Raw genomic sequence first — 13,048 nt, 5'->3', positions numbered from 1 at the left:
GATAGGGCTAACCCTCTCTGTAGAGCTGTATTTTAACTCTTTTTTACATGCAAATTCTAGCCGTACATGCAAGAGCTCGGTTTGAACTGCGAATTTCGGCGCTAAAATACAAAATAGCTGAAAACAAACCAATATAGTTGTCGCCTTTTGATTTTTTACGCTTTCTTAGTTTGTTTGCTCTCTTAGATGTATTTCTTGTTGCCATTGCTGAAAAGCGATGCCTTATCGTAAGCAAATGTGTTAAATTTTCAGCCCTACCGAACGCGTTTACATGGGAAATTTCCAGCCCCACATGGCGAGATTTCGGATAAACAAAAGCGAGGCCCTCCTCTCCTGTAAATGAAAAGTGATTTTATAAGGAATTTTAATTGATAGGGACAGCCCTCCCTGTGGGGCTCATGTAAACAGCCCCTTAAACAAGTAAAAGATTAGAAGTAGCAGAGTTGAGAATGGTCAGGCGAGCACATGTCGTGACTAGAAAAGACACAATCTGGAATTAGTACATTCGAGAAACTGAAATCGTCGCTAACGATTGAAGAAAGATTGAACAAACGAGGTTGTAGTGCTTTGGAGATGAACTAAGTAGAAAATATAGGATTATGTAAGATTTTAGATAGTCATATGTTGAAGATGGCAGTGCCGGCGCAGATAAGAAGACGAAGACCATGTAATAGATGGATGGATGTGGCGATGGAGGATGTGAGGAAAATTGGGAGAGATGAAAGTGGATGTATGACGGAACAATCATATTCTAGAATAAAAAATGCATAGTGGCAATCCCAACAGACAAAACAGTAACTATATGCAATGTTTTTTAAAGTCAGCATGTTTAATACTTAACAAGTACAAATAGTTTAGTACGCAAAAATCGCATATCCATTAATTAAAGCTTATCTTCATGATTCAAAGTCAAAGCTGACTTTCTCAACCCTGCCTGATTTTCACGAATTGACATTTTTCTCGGTTGTCTTTTTCGCACCAACGAATATAAACAATTTTATAGCTACCATACTTGAGCTTGCAATCACATATCCGCTAAACTTCAATGAAAAGGTTTCTTGCCTTATCTTCAGAGCACTTAAGATCACAAAAAACCTAAGAACGCTTAAAGAGGAAGAAAGAAAGCGTCCACATTTTTAAAAATAAGTGACAGGTCTTTAATGGGCTTTTATGCCTAAAACTAGAGAAATTATAAACTGAACTGAACATTTTCAATTAAAGTTTATTATGAAAAGGAATCATTAAGTGTTGAAGATGAAAGAAATACTGAAGACAATATGAATTCCTTTTTCAAACCTTCGTCCATGCTTGAGTTAAAAAAGGGAGAAAAAGATGAACCATCTTAACATCTAAACCATTTCTCTCAAATTATGTGCATTCCGTCGTTTTGTTTTTGGCCATATTCATAATGATACATCTAGCATGCCTTGTTCTAGACTTGTCCTGAAAGCTGAGTACACCAACGTATGCAATAACATTGAAGTAGCTATTGAGCAATCGGCTTTTTAGAGACAACTTTGGAAAAAAAGACGAGATGCTCTAAGACAAACTTTAATTGTGTGCTTGCTAGCTCATATTCAGCAAGTAGGATATCATATTCTCACGTGTTCTTTTCGGTGTCGAGGAACAGTCCAAAAAAGATTCTCCCCTTAATGCCTCCTCAAAATTAAAAAAAATTTCATAAAGAATAAATTCAGAAACAAAACATTCAAACAACTGACAGAAATACAGGCTTTCAGTTCGTGATAAAAGAGAATGAAAGTTAAAATATATAAGGGTGTTCATTTTCAGCAGGTTTGATTGCGTGGGATCGTCCACTTTTGTTTTTCACATTATTATATCCAGGGTGATTCCAAATGATAATTAGCGATGATCATAACGAGGAAATAGTGAAAAAAGATTAGATTTGTGATACAAAATTTATATGCCACAACATTACACTCTTCTTGGATTTCATCTTTTAAATGACCAGCAGCAGATTTTGACGATTTGAAAACGGGACAAAAGCAACTAGCAATTGAGTTAACCAGTTGCTAGACACTTTTGTCTTGTTCGAAAACCGTATTCAAACAGTTTGGCGTCATCCTATCTTTCGCCTTTTTTATTATTCATGTGCACATCAGACAATGTTGACAGTTTTTACAGACAGCTTCATGCACGTTAAAGGTTATATGAATGTAATAATAAAATAGAAGCTGAATTACAAGATGAAAAAACTTCAAACAAATAAGCCGTTATTATTAACGTTAAACAAGTACATGATACGTGCGCAAACTTATCCCTTGGACGCAGTTCGCGGATAGATATTTGTTGCCTTAAATATCTCGAAAACTTCTTCATACCATATGATTTGCTCCTTCGCGAATGCTGATAGAATGACGCTATAAGCAGCTTATTTCAAATCAAAAGTAATCCTGCTATAAAAATATTTTGGTTTTAAATTACTTTAGCATGAGAAAATCACATATCTTATTAGCTACATCATCCGCACTCAAGCATCGTCCAAAACCCAAAAAGTGTCAAAAAATATCAGTAGTACCAGTTCTCATTGATAAAGTCGGCTCAATCAGCCAATAGATTTTGTCCTTCGAGAAGTCTTTCGTATTAGATCATGTCGCCTACCAGCCTGAAGTATTAGATCATACAAAAAGACAGTTACTTGATTCAATCGAGTCATTCTTAAGATCGTACTGTGCATGATTAAACTACAATCTACTATAAATTGTAAATCAGAGTTTCGCAAACAGTCAATATCAAAGTTTTAATATACTTTTCAGACTACTATATAGCTACTTTAGGTCAGATATGTGCATGAACAAGTGTGAAATTTACCGCGCATGAAACAGGTTTAAATTCTCTTTGCTTCAATGACCCGTGAAAAGCATCGACTGTTGTGGCTGACATTTAATTTACTTTTGTGGCTGACGTTTAATTTACTTTTGTCGCTAGCTGTTAATTTACTTTTGTGGCTTGAATACATTGCCGTAGATAAACCTTTGATTAAAATTAGGGAGTGAACACAAGGGGTATTTATTCGTATACGCAATTGCGACCGAATGGTTTCTTTTGAAAATGATTTAGTTTTAGATACCCCCCCCCCAAATAAGGTTCTAGCAACAGACTGTGAGAGTACATACATTTCATAAAAATACAGTCTCTCCATAAGACCAAACGCCACCATTGGAAAGTTTTTTAAATTATCTGAATTTGCGTCTTGCGATACAACTTATCTCAGGCGATAAGGATTTTAGCATTCCAAGCATCTCACTTAGTTTGCGGTGTTTCTTAATTTAAACATAGCAACCATATAAGTTTTATCTTAATCGTTTTGTACATGACAAAACAAGTGTTTCGATAGCAAGATAACGCTTGTCGACATCGGAGAAAGGCCAATGACAAATCACAAAAGCCAATTTTAATAAATACGTGAGCAAAAATAATCGAGCCAGGGCTTATACAACGTTTTGCATATTCCTTAATAGCTTTTGTATCTATATTCCCCATCACGTATTTGTGTGGTTTTGAATGTCTGGCTGGTAATTGGTCCACAATAAAAGCTGTGAAAAAGCTTCCTTCACACTAAAAAAATTAGCAAATGTGTTTACGCCTATACCGTCCAAAATAATCTAAATATTTTGAGCCCAGAAAACAAAAAAAGTTCAATTTTTGAGTATTTAAAAAAATTCTCATGAGGGAAACTTTCAAATTTGCAATTTACTCAAGATTTATAACTTACATTAATGAAGAAATTTTACTTATAGCTAATTAGAGGGCACTGTATGTACAAGCAACCGAAGCGAAAAATTTTCCGACTGCAATCCTTTTGTCGAGAAGATTGAATAAGTTAGCGCACTCGTCTTTCCATTTCAAACTTTTGTCGTTTTAAAAGCTTCACGAGAGCAGAATACAACACATTTTCAATATTTTTGCCATAGAACCATAGATTTTTTCACATACTTTCCAACAACGTTCAACTGTTCGTTGCAGAATTTCTCATATAGCTACGTTAATTATTGACAAAAGTTTCAAGTTAACTTTAGTAAATATCATCCGATTTCAGAGAAAGCGTCTAGCGAGTGTAGCGATATAGTTATAAATATTTATTATTTTACGTTTCACTATTTATTATATGTTAAGTTCCAAGTTACGATGATAAAACTACGTAAGCAAGCATAATGAAAAAAAATAAAAAGTTTTCTTGACGTAAAAACCTGCTATGTAGCTTCAAGTCAAGGCCATGACTAGAACGTTAATTGGCGTGCGGGTTTTTTTTCGTACATTCAGTTGTGCCCGACTGAGCTCTTAGGCAATTTAGTGGCTTTCAAAAGATATCAGTCGGGCACAACAAACTTTATGAATATTCACCCTCCCCCCCCCCCAATTAACGCTCTAGCTACATTTAACGCCCTGCTTCAAGTATAGGCGATGCGTGTATAATATTCACATTGGACAGACCATACGCATAACAATTATTCCATGCAATTCCCAGCGTATGGCAAATTGTAAATATTCTTTTATTTTAGCACCCGTGCAGACTTACACCTGTATTCTAAAAGCTTGCTCACACTCATTCTCTCTGAGTGGGGCTTTAGATCTACCTGATTACAAGATTTGAAACACACCAGAAAAGTCTTTTCATTAATGTAAAAATAAGGTTGCCACCAATCAGTGGGAGAGAGATTTCCGAGTTGCACTTTAATGAGTGTAAAGCCGCAAGCTTCTGGAATGCAGGCGTTGGTCGCACTATATGATATACGCACGCATGTAAAGTTGTATATTTAGAATGTAGTTAGTATAATACAATAGTACAATATAATATTAGTTGTATATTCAGAATTGCATGGAATAATAGTTCTGCTAAAAGGAGCACATGTAAGTCTAAAAACGAAACGTACCAAACTCTGTGCCGTAGAATAGTATTCAAGTTCAAATCCTGCTCTATATCAGAATTATCATTATTCGTAAAATAGGGCTCAGAAACATTTGTGTGACTATTTAGAATGCGGTCACCACTTTATTGTCTCTTGCATTTTGATGTTTCAATTGGAAACAAGCTCAAGTGTTACTTGAGTGGCTTTTTGACGACGGAAGACAGATGTATCTTCTCGAGAGACACTAGAAGAAAAATCTAAGCGACGCAGTTTTCTTTTTATGACTTGATAAATGTCTTCTCGATAAAATGCATAGATGAATGGATTTAGAAAGCTTGTTACACAACGTGAGAATTGCACGGCAAACTCAAGCCAGTCAGGGACATCGATGTGAACATCATGAATAGATAACAGCGTCAACACGAAGTACGGTGTCCAGCACACGACAAAAAGGAGAAATACGCCAAGCAATAGGAAGAAAATTCTCACTTCGTTATTGCGAAATCGAGCTTGTTCATTGACGCTTTTAAAGCTGCGCATACTGCAAGACCGTTTTGTGAAATGATGTACGGCTATTGCGATTCTTCCCAGAAATATGCTAATAAAGAGCAGCGGAATGACAAAAAAAAGCAGAAAACAAACACTTTCGTGTACGGTGTATGGATTCCACGTTTCCTCAAATCTTTTATTAGAACAAACGCCGTGGACTCCAACGATCCAAATCCAGGGAACACTAGACATAAACAGACTACACAGCCAAATCCCTGCTATCAATATAATGTTGGCTTTCTTGCTTCTTTGACGAAGCGGGTGAGCCACTGTAAGACTTCTCTCTCTAATAAGAGCTAAAATATGAAGAACTGTGGAAATGGACACAAATTTTATGAAGTAGTAACTTATGGAACACATTGGACAATAATTGGGAGGAGCGTAAGTACACGCAAACGTTAAAGGAATGCCAATAGCACCAGATGAAAAGTCGCTTGCAGCTAAGCTTGTCAAAATGCTATTCTCACTGCTCCCAATACTACGTGGTGTTTTTCGATTTTTCACAATATATATTACAAAACCATTAAATACCACAATCAACAGTGCGATAACTATAAACGCGATATTTTTCGGATCAAAGACTCGCGTTTCACTTCCATTAGCCGTAGAATTCATGTTCATTCCCAACCTTGAATAATTTGCTGATTAGAAAAGTAACGAAGCAACGTATCAGACAGCAGCTTCAGGAGATCCTTGCGTCCACAGCTCAATTGTTAACTGTTTCGTTACCTCTAGCACACGCTATTGTGATAAACAGCGTCTAGGTCAATCTCCGGGGCTTCGGATGACATTTTTTTGACCATAGCCAGCTGTGTAAATTATTATCGCTACGATAAGTGTGTTCAAGATAATTGCTTTTGTCACCGAAGTAGGAGGCAAAATTTAAGCAAACATGCTAATGGAATAATTTATCAGATTAGCCGACAAACTCCAAAACAATCTTTTCTTTGGCAAAATGTTTCATGGAATTATATTCCGAGACAAACCACTATAAGTGGCAGCTGTACGAACTCGGATAAAATGATTTGATAAGAATAATTAAAAATAACAATATCAATATATTTTCGAAACGAACGCAAAAAAAGTGAAGAAAAAAGCGCACGGGAAGATTCAAGGTGATGTCCAATGATCCAATGTCGACATTTCTGTCGCGTGCACAGAGCCTCAGCCCCTATAAAAACAGCCTAATTAGAGAACTTTGCGTTTTCAATATTTGAGATGTTCAATGAATTTTTAGAATTTAAAGTTCTAAAAATTTGTGACAATTATAGAAATATGCAATATAACGTATTTTCAAGATAAAAATTGACGCCAAGTTAACCATTTAAAATGGCCAGTTTATGAGGAGAAATTTAACTCACATCAAGACAATATTCAAAATGTATGCGCTTATTGCTGTTTGCCATGTTTAATCGTGTTCACATATAGATGTGCCACAACTTACGATTGATTAACGTACTGAATAATTGGAATACAACGTATTTTTGTTTAAGGAAGTTTTTTGCTGCGTAAAAGTGTCATGACGCACAAAATTACAGATTTTAGTGCTCAATTATCGACAAAAAAAACACGCTGTTATTGTACTAGAAAGGACACAGCCATATTCATGCTGCGAGTATTTTTAGGTGGTGAGCTTTTTCAATACTCTACAAATACAAAAGGTGAAAGCACTGTGTGATGAATTAGCTATAAGTACGGGAAATCTCAAAATGACTACCGCAGACAAGGGATGCTTTTTATGGATAATTGCTCCGTAGTTTATTGTCGCGATGAGCCAGATTGTTCAGATTATAAATGTAAAGAACACGAAACGGAAGGTAGAACAATTACTAATTACCCCTGTAGTTCACGGCTAATTGTTGAAATATTTACAAGACAAGTAATGAAATATAAAGAGAAATGTTTACTTTTGTCGCTAGCACTTAATTTACTTTTGTGGCTTGAATACATTGCCGTAGATAAACTTTCGATTAGAATTAGGAGTGAACACAAGGGTATTTATTCGCATATGCAATTGCGACCGAATGGTTTCATTTGAAAGTGATTTAGTTTTAGATACCCTCCCCCACCCCCCAAATAAGGTTCTAGCAACGGCCCTGTGAGAATACATACATTTCATAAAAATACAGTCTCTCCATAAGACCAAACGCCACCTTTGGAAAGTTTTTAAATTATCTGAATTTGCGTCTTGCGATACAACTTATCTGCAATAAGGATTTTAACATTACAAGAACCTCACTTAGTTTGCGGTGTTTCTTAATTTAAACATAGCAACCATATCAGTTTTATCTTAATCGTTTTGTACATGACAAAACAAGTGTTTCGATAACAAGATAACGCTTGTCGACATCGGAGAAAGGCCAAGGGCAAATCACAAAAGCCAATTTTAATAAATACGTGAGCAAAAATAATCGAGCCAGGGCTTATACAATGTTTTGCATATTCCTTAATTGCTTTTGTATTTATATTCCCCATGACGTACTTGTGTGGTTTTGGTAATTGGTCCACAATAAAAGCTGTGAAAAAGCTTCCTTCACACTAAAAAAATTAGCTAATGTGTTTACGCCTATACCGTCCAAAATAATCTAAATATTGGGAGCCCAGAAAACAAAAAAAGTTCAGTTTTTGAGTATTTATCAAAATTCTCATGAGGGAAACTTTCAAATTTGCAATAAACTCAAGATTTATAACTTACATTAATGAAGAAATTTTACTTATAGCTAATTAGAGGCAGTGCATGTACAAGCAACCGAAGCGAAATATTTTCCGACTGCAATCCTTTTGTCAAGAAGATTGAATAAGTTAGCGCACTCGTCCTTTCCATTTCAAACTTTTGTCGTTTTAAAAGCTTCACGAGAGCAGAACACAACACTTTTTCAATATTTTTGTCATAGAACCATGGATTTTTTCCAATACTTTTCAACAACGTTCAACTGTTCGTTGAAGAATTTCTCATATAGCTACGTTAATTATTGACAAAAGTTTCAAGTTAACTTTAGTAAATATCATCCGATTTCAGAGAAAGCGTCTAGCGAGTGTAGCGATATAGTTATAAATATTTATTATTTTACGTTTCACTATTTATTATATGTTAAGTTCCAAGTTACGATGATAAGACTACGTAAGCAAGCATAATGGAAAAAAATAAAAAGTTTTCCTGACGTGAAAACCTGCTATATAGCTTCAAGTCAAGGCCGTGACTAGAACGTTAATTGGCGTGCGGGTTTTTTTTTCGTACATTCAGTTGTGCCCGACTGAGTTCTTAGTCAATTTAGTGGCTTTCAAAAGATATCAGTCGGGCACAACAGATTATATGAATATTCACCCCCAATTAACGCTCTAGCTACAACTAACGCCCTGCTTCAAGTATAGGCGACGCGTGTAGAATATTCACCCCAATTAACGCTCTAGCTATTACTAACGCCCTGCTTCAAGTATATGCGATGCGTGTAGAATATTCACATTGGACAGACCATGCTCATAACATTTATTCCATGCAATTCCCAGCGTATGGCAAATTGTAAATATTCTTTTATTTTAGCACCCGTGCAGACTTACACCTGTATTCTAAAAGCTTGCTCACACTCACTCTCTGAGTGGGGCTTTAGATCTACCTGATTACAAGATTTGAAACACACCAGAAAAGTCTTTCATTAATGTAAAAATAAGGTTGCCATCAATCAGTGGGAGAGAGATTTCCGAGTTGCACTTTAATGAGTGTAAAGCCGCAAGCTTCTGGAATGCAGGCGTTGGTCGCACTATATGATATACGCACGCATGTAAAGTTGTATATTTAGAATGTAGTTAGTATAATACAATAGTATAATATAATATTAGTTGTATATTCAGAATTGCATGGAATAATAGTTCTGCTAAAAGAGCACGTGTAAGTCTAAAAACGAAACGTACCAGACTCTGTGCCGTAGAATAGTATCCAAGTTCAAATCCTGCTATAAATCAGAATTATCATTATTCGTAAAATAGGGCTCAGAAAAATTTGTGTGAATATTTAGAATGCGGTCACCACTTTATCGTCTCTTGCATTTTGATGTTTCAATTGGAAACAAGCTCAAGTGTTACTTGAGTGGCTTTTTGACGACGGAAGACAGATGTATCTTCTCGAGAGACACTAGAAGAAAAATCCAAGCGACGCAGTTTTCTTTTTATGACTTGATAAATGTCCTCTCGATAAAAGGCATAGATGAATGGATTTAGAAAGCTTGTTACACAACGTGAGAATTGCACGGCAAACTCAAGCCAGTCAGGGACATCGATGTGAACATCATGAATAGATAACAGCGTCAACACGAAGTACGGTGTCCAGCACACGACAAAAAGGAGAAATATGCCAAGCAATAGGAAGAAAATTCTCACTTCGTTATTGCGAAATCGAGCTTGTTCATTGACGCTTTTAAAGCTGCGCATACTGCAAGACCGTTTTGTGAAATGATGTACGGCTATTGCGATTCTTCCCAGAAATATGCTAATAAAGAGCAGCGGAATGACAAAAAACAGCAGAAAACAAACACTTTCGTGTACGATGTATGGATTCCACGTTTCCTCAAATCCTTTATTAGAACAAACGCCGTGGACTCCAACAATCCAAACCCAGGGAACACTAGATATAAACAGACTACACAGCCAAATCCCTGTTATCAATACAATGTTGGCTTTCTTGCTTCTTTGGCGAAGCGGGTGAGCCACTGTAAGACTTCTCTCTCTAATAAGAGCTAAAATATGAAGAACTGTGGAAATGGACACAAATTTTATGAAGTCGTAACTTATGGAACACATTGGACAATAACTGGGAGGAGCGTAAGTACACGCAAACGTTAAAGGAATGCCAATAGCACCAGATGAAAAGTCGCTTGCAGCTAAGCTTGTCAAAATGCTATTCTCACTGCTCCCAATACTACGTGGTGTTTTTCGATTTTTCACAATATATATTACAAAACCATTAAATACCACAATCAACAGTGCGATAACTATAAACGCGATATTTTTCGGATCAAAGACTGGCGTTTCACTTCCATTAGCCGTAGAATTCATGTTCGTTCCCAACCTTGAATAATTTGCTGATTAGAAAAGTAACGAAGCAACGTATCAGACAGCAGCTTCAGGAGATCCTTGCGTCCACAGCTTAATTGTTAACTGTTTCGTTACCTCTAGCGCACGCTATTGTTATAAACAGCGTCTAGGTCAATCTCCGGGGCTTCGGATGACATTTTTCGGCCATAGACAGCTGTGTAAATTATTATCGCTACGATAAGTGTGTTCAAGATAATTGCTTTTGTCACCGAAGTAGGAGGCAAAATTTAAGCAAACATGCTAATGGAATAATTTATCAGATTAGCCGACAAACTCCAAAACAATCTTTTCTTTGGCAAAATGTTTCATGGAATTATTTTCCGAGACAAACCACTATAAGTGGCAGCTGTACGAACTCGGATAAAATGATTTGATAAGAATAATTAAAAATAACGATATTAATATATTTTCGAAACGAACGCAAAAAAAGTGAAGAAAAAAGCGCATGGGAAGATTCAAGAGGATGTCCAATGATCCAATGTCGACATTTCTGTGGCGTGCACAGAGCCTCAGCCCCTATAAAAACAACCTAATTAGAGAACTTTGCGTTTTCAATGTTTGAGATGTTCAGTGAATTTTTAGAATTTAAAGTTCGAAAAATTTGTCCCAGTTACAGAAATATGCGATATAACATATTTTCAAGATAAAAATTGACGCCAAATTAACCATTTGAAATGGCCAATTTATGAGGAGAAATTTAACTCACATCAAGACAATATTCAAAATGTATGCGCTTATTGCTGTTTGCCATGTTTAATCGTGTTCACATAAAGATATGCCACAACTTACGATTGATTGATGTACTGGATAATTGGAATACAACGTATTTTTGTATTTGAAGAAGTTTTCTGCTGCGTAAAAGGGTCATGATGCACAAAAATACAGATTTTAGTGCTCAATTATCGACAAAAAAAACACGCTGTTATTGTACTAGAAAGGACACAGCCATATTCATGCTGCGAGTATTTTTAGGTGGTGAGCTTTTTCAATACTCCACAAATACAAAAGGTGAAAGCACTGTGTGATGAATTAGCTATAAGTACGGGAAATCTCAAAATGACTACCGCAGACAAGGGATGCTTTTTATGGATACTTGCTCTGTAGTTTATTGTCGCGATGGGCCAGTCTGTTCAGATTATAAATGTAAAGAACACGAAACGGAAGGTAGAACAATTACTAATTACCCCTGTAGTTCACGGCTAATTGCTGAAATACTTACAAGACAAGTAATGAAAATATCAAGAAAAATGTTTACTTCTTTTAGCTAAAAAAAAAGCATTAACAGCGTACAGTATGTGAAAAAGATATTTTCAAAGTTTGTTTGTTTAAGATGATTTTTATCATGTTTAATTAAATTATGTAAAAGAGATGCAGCAGAAGTAAATTGGATTTTGGTCGCTGCTGAAAAATGGCGATTCAACTTTTTTGCATTTTTTCTACTCACGGATGTTGCTAGTCAATATCTTATAATATTTCTTATGGTTGCACAGTGGGAGCACTAGGAGGCAGTCAAATAATGATTAAAGACTATAGCCTGCTTTGCGCACAGCATTTGCCTGCCAAATTGACTTTTCAGTTTCAGACCTCCAAAAATTAAGCTCCGCTATACGCCGCTCGTTCGTTCGACGAGGCAATACCACACCTTATTTAGTTTAGTTTCACTTTAGTAGTTTAGATCAAATGTCGAAACAACTTCGCTCTAAAAGGTGTCTCTCTGAAGCCACACATACTTGTCAATAATTTTACACAGGCTTTACACATAGGTAGTTTTTCTATTGTCTAGTTTTTGCCATATGACAGCTTTGGGAACAAGTGCTTGGCGGGAAAATTCAACATAGCAGATTTACATGGACATTTTGATTTTCATGACCAAGTACGATTTCATGCAATATATTATACCTCAATGAATACAACGTCAATGAGTAAGATTTTCTCGCTATGCACTTGTATTTCATCGACAGCATTTTTGACCATATCCGTTGCTTTTGAGAGAGAGGAATTTTGTGTTTAGTGTTTTCTGTTTTAATTAATTCATCCATCTTAAGTATTGTTTTATTGACTTACACCTACATTGGAGCATCAACGCATGTGAAACATGTGAAACAGCTCTTGTTGAACTATGATGACAACTATTCGAATTTACAGTGATAATTACATAAAATTCAACTGAGTTTCCATTTTTTAAAAGAAAGCTCAGAGTATGACAAAAATGAAAGAATAAATCTGCAGAATAAAAAAATTAGCTCGGACACAAACTCGGATTATGGATTCACATATGTACACAATGGTCTTGTTTTGAGCCAACCGTCCTGGAGCAGCGGAATTGCTCAATAAATAAATTACGAAGTGAAATAATTATTAAAGCGAGACAAAGTGACTTTGATGTTGGGATGGAGAAATAGCAGCTTTTTAAGGTTTATTCGGTGAGTTCAATTGTCAATCCATTTATTCTTTAAGGATATTGTTGTGCGACTCGTTTGATTTTGAACAAGGCTTTCATTGGAAACTCGATTGATCTGTACATTCAAATTTTGTAAAGT

At 35.9% G+C, this 13,048-nt stretch overlaps 3 protein-coding genes across 4 annotated transcripts in view; 1 reads left to right on the top strand and 2 right to left on the bottom strand.

Moving 5' to 3' along the window:
* Positions 1-3,923: 3,923 nt before the first annotated feature.
* On the bottom strand, positions 3,924-6,233 carry LOC124443997 (type-1 angiotensin II receptor A-like). Its single transcript, XM_046994565.1, has one exon. It carries the CDS (start codon positions 6,039-6,041, stop codon positions 5,040-5,042), a length of 1,002 nt encoding a protein of 333 aa, XP_046850521.1. The 5' UTR covers positions 6,042-6,233; the 3' UTR covers positions 3,924-5,039.
* Positions 6,234-8,931: 2,698 nt separating this feature from the next.
* Positions 8,932-10,766, bottom strand: LOC124443998 (type-1 angiotensin II receptor A-like). Its single transcript, XM_046994566.1, has one exon. The coding sequence runs from the start codon at positions 10,467-10,469 to the stop codon at positions 9,474-9,476; it is 996 nt and encodes a 331-aa protein (XP_046850522.1). The 5' UTR covers positions 10,470-10,766; the 3' UTR covers positions 8,932-9,473.
* Positions 10,767-12,786: 2,020 nt separating this feature from the next.
* LOC124443992 overlaps positions 12,787-13,048 on the top strand; it is a 9,445-nt gene continuing 9,183 nt past the window's right edge. Inside the window, exon 1 of one of the 2 annotated variants that reach the window (XM_046994557.1) lies at positions 12,787-12,931. The gene's annotated coding sequence lies outside the window, so the exon portion shown is untranslated. The remainder of the gene's footprint in view (positions 12,932-13,048) is intronic. The other variant, XM_046994558.1, reaches the window with a different exon arrangement.

Source organism: Xenia sp. Carnegie-2017, unplaced genomic scaffold (genome assembly GCF_021976095.1).
Source record: "Xenia sp. Carnegie-2017 unplaced genomic scaffold, XeniaSp_v1 HiC_scaffold_21, whole genome shotgun sequence".
Lineage (NCBI taxonomy): Eukaryota > Metazoa > Cnidaria > Anthozoa > Malacalcyonacea > Xeniidae > Xenia > Xenia sp. Carnegie-2017.
This window is presented reverse-complemented; position numbering and strand designations above follow the sequence as displayed.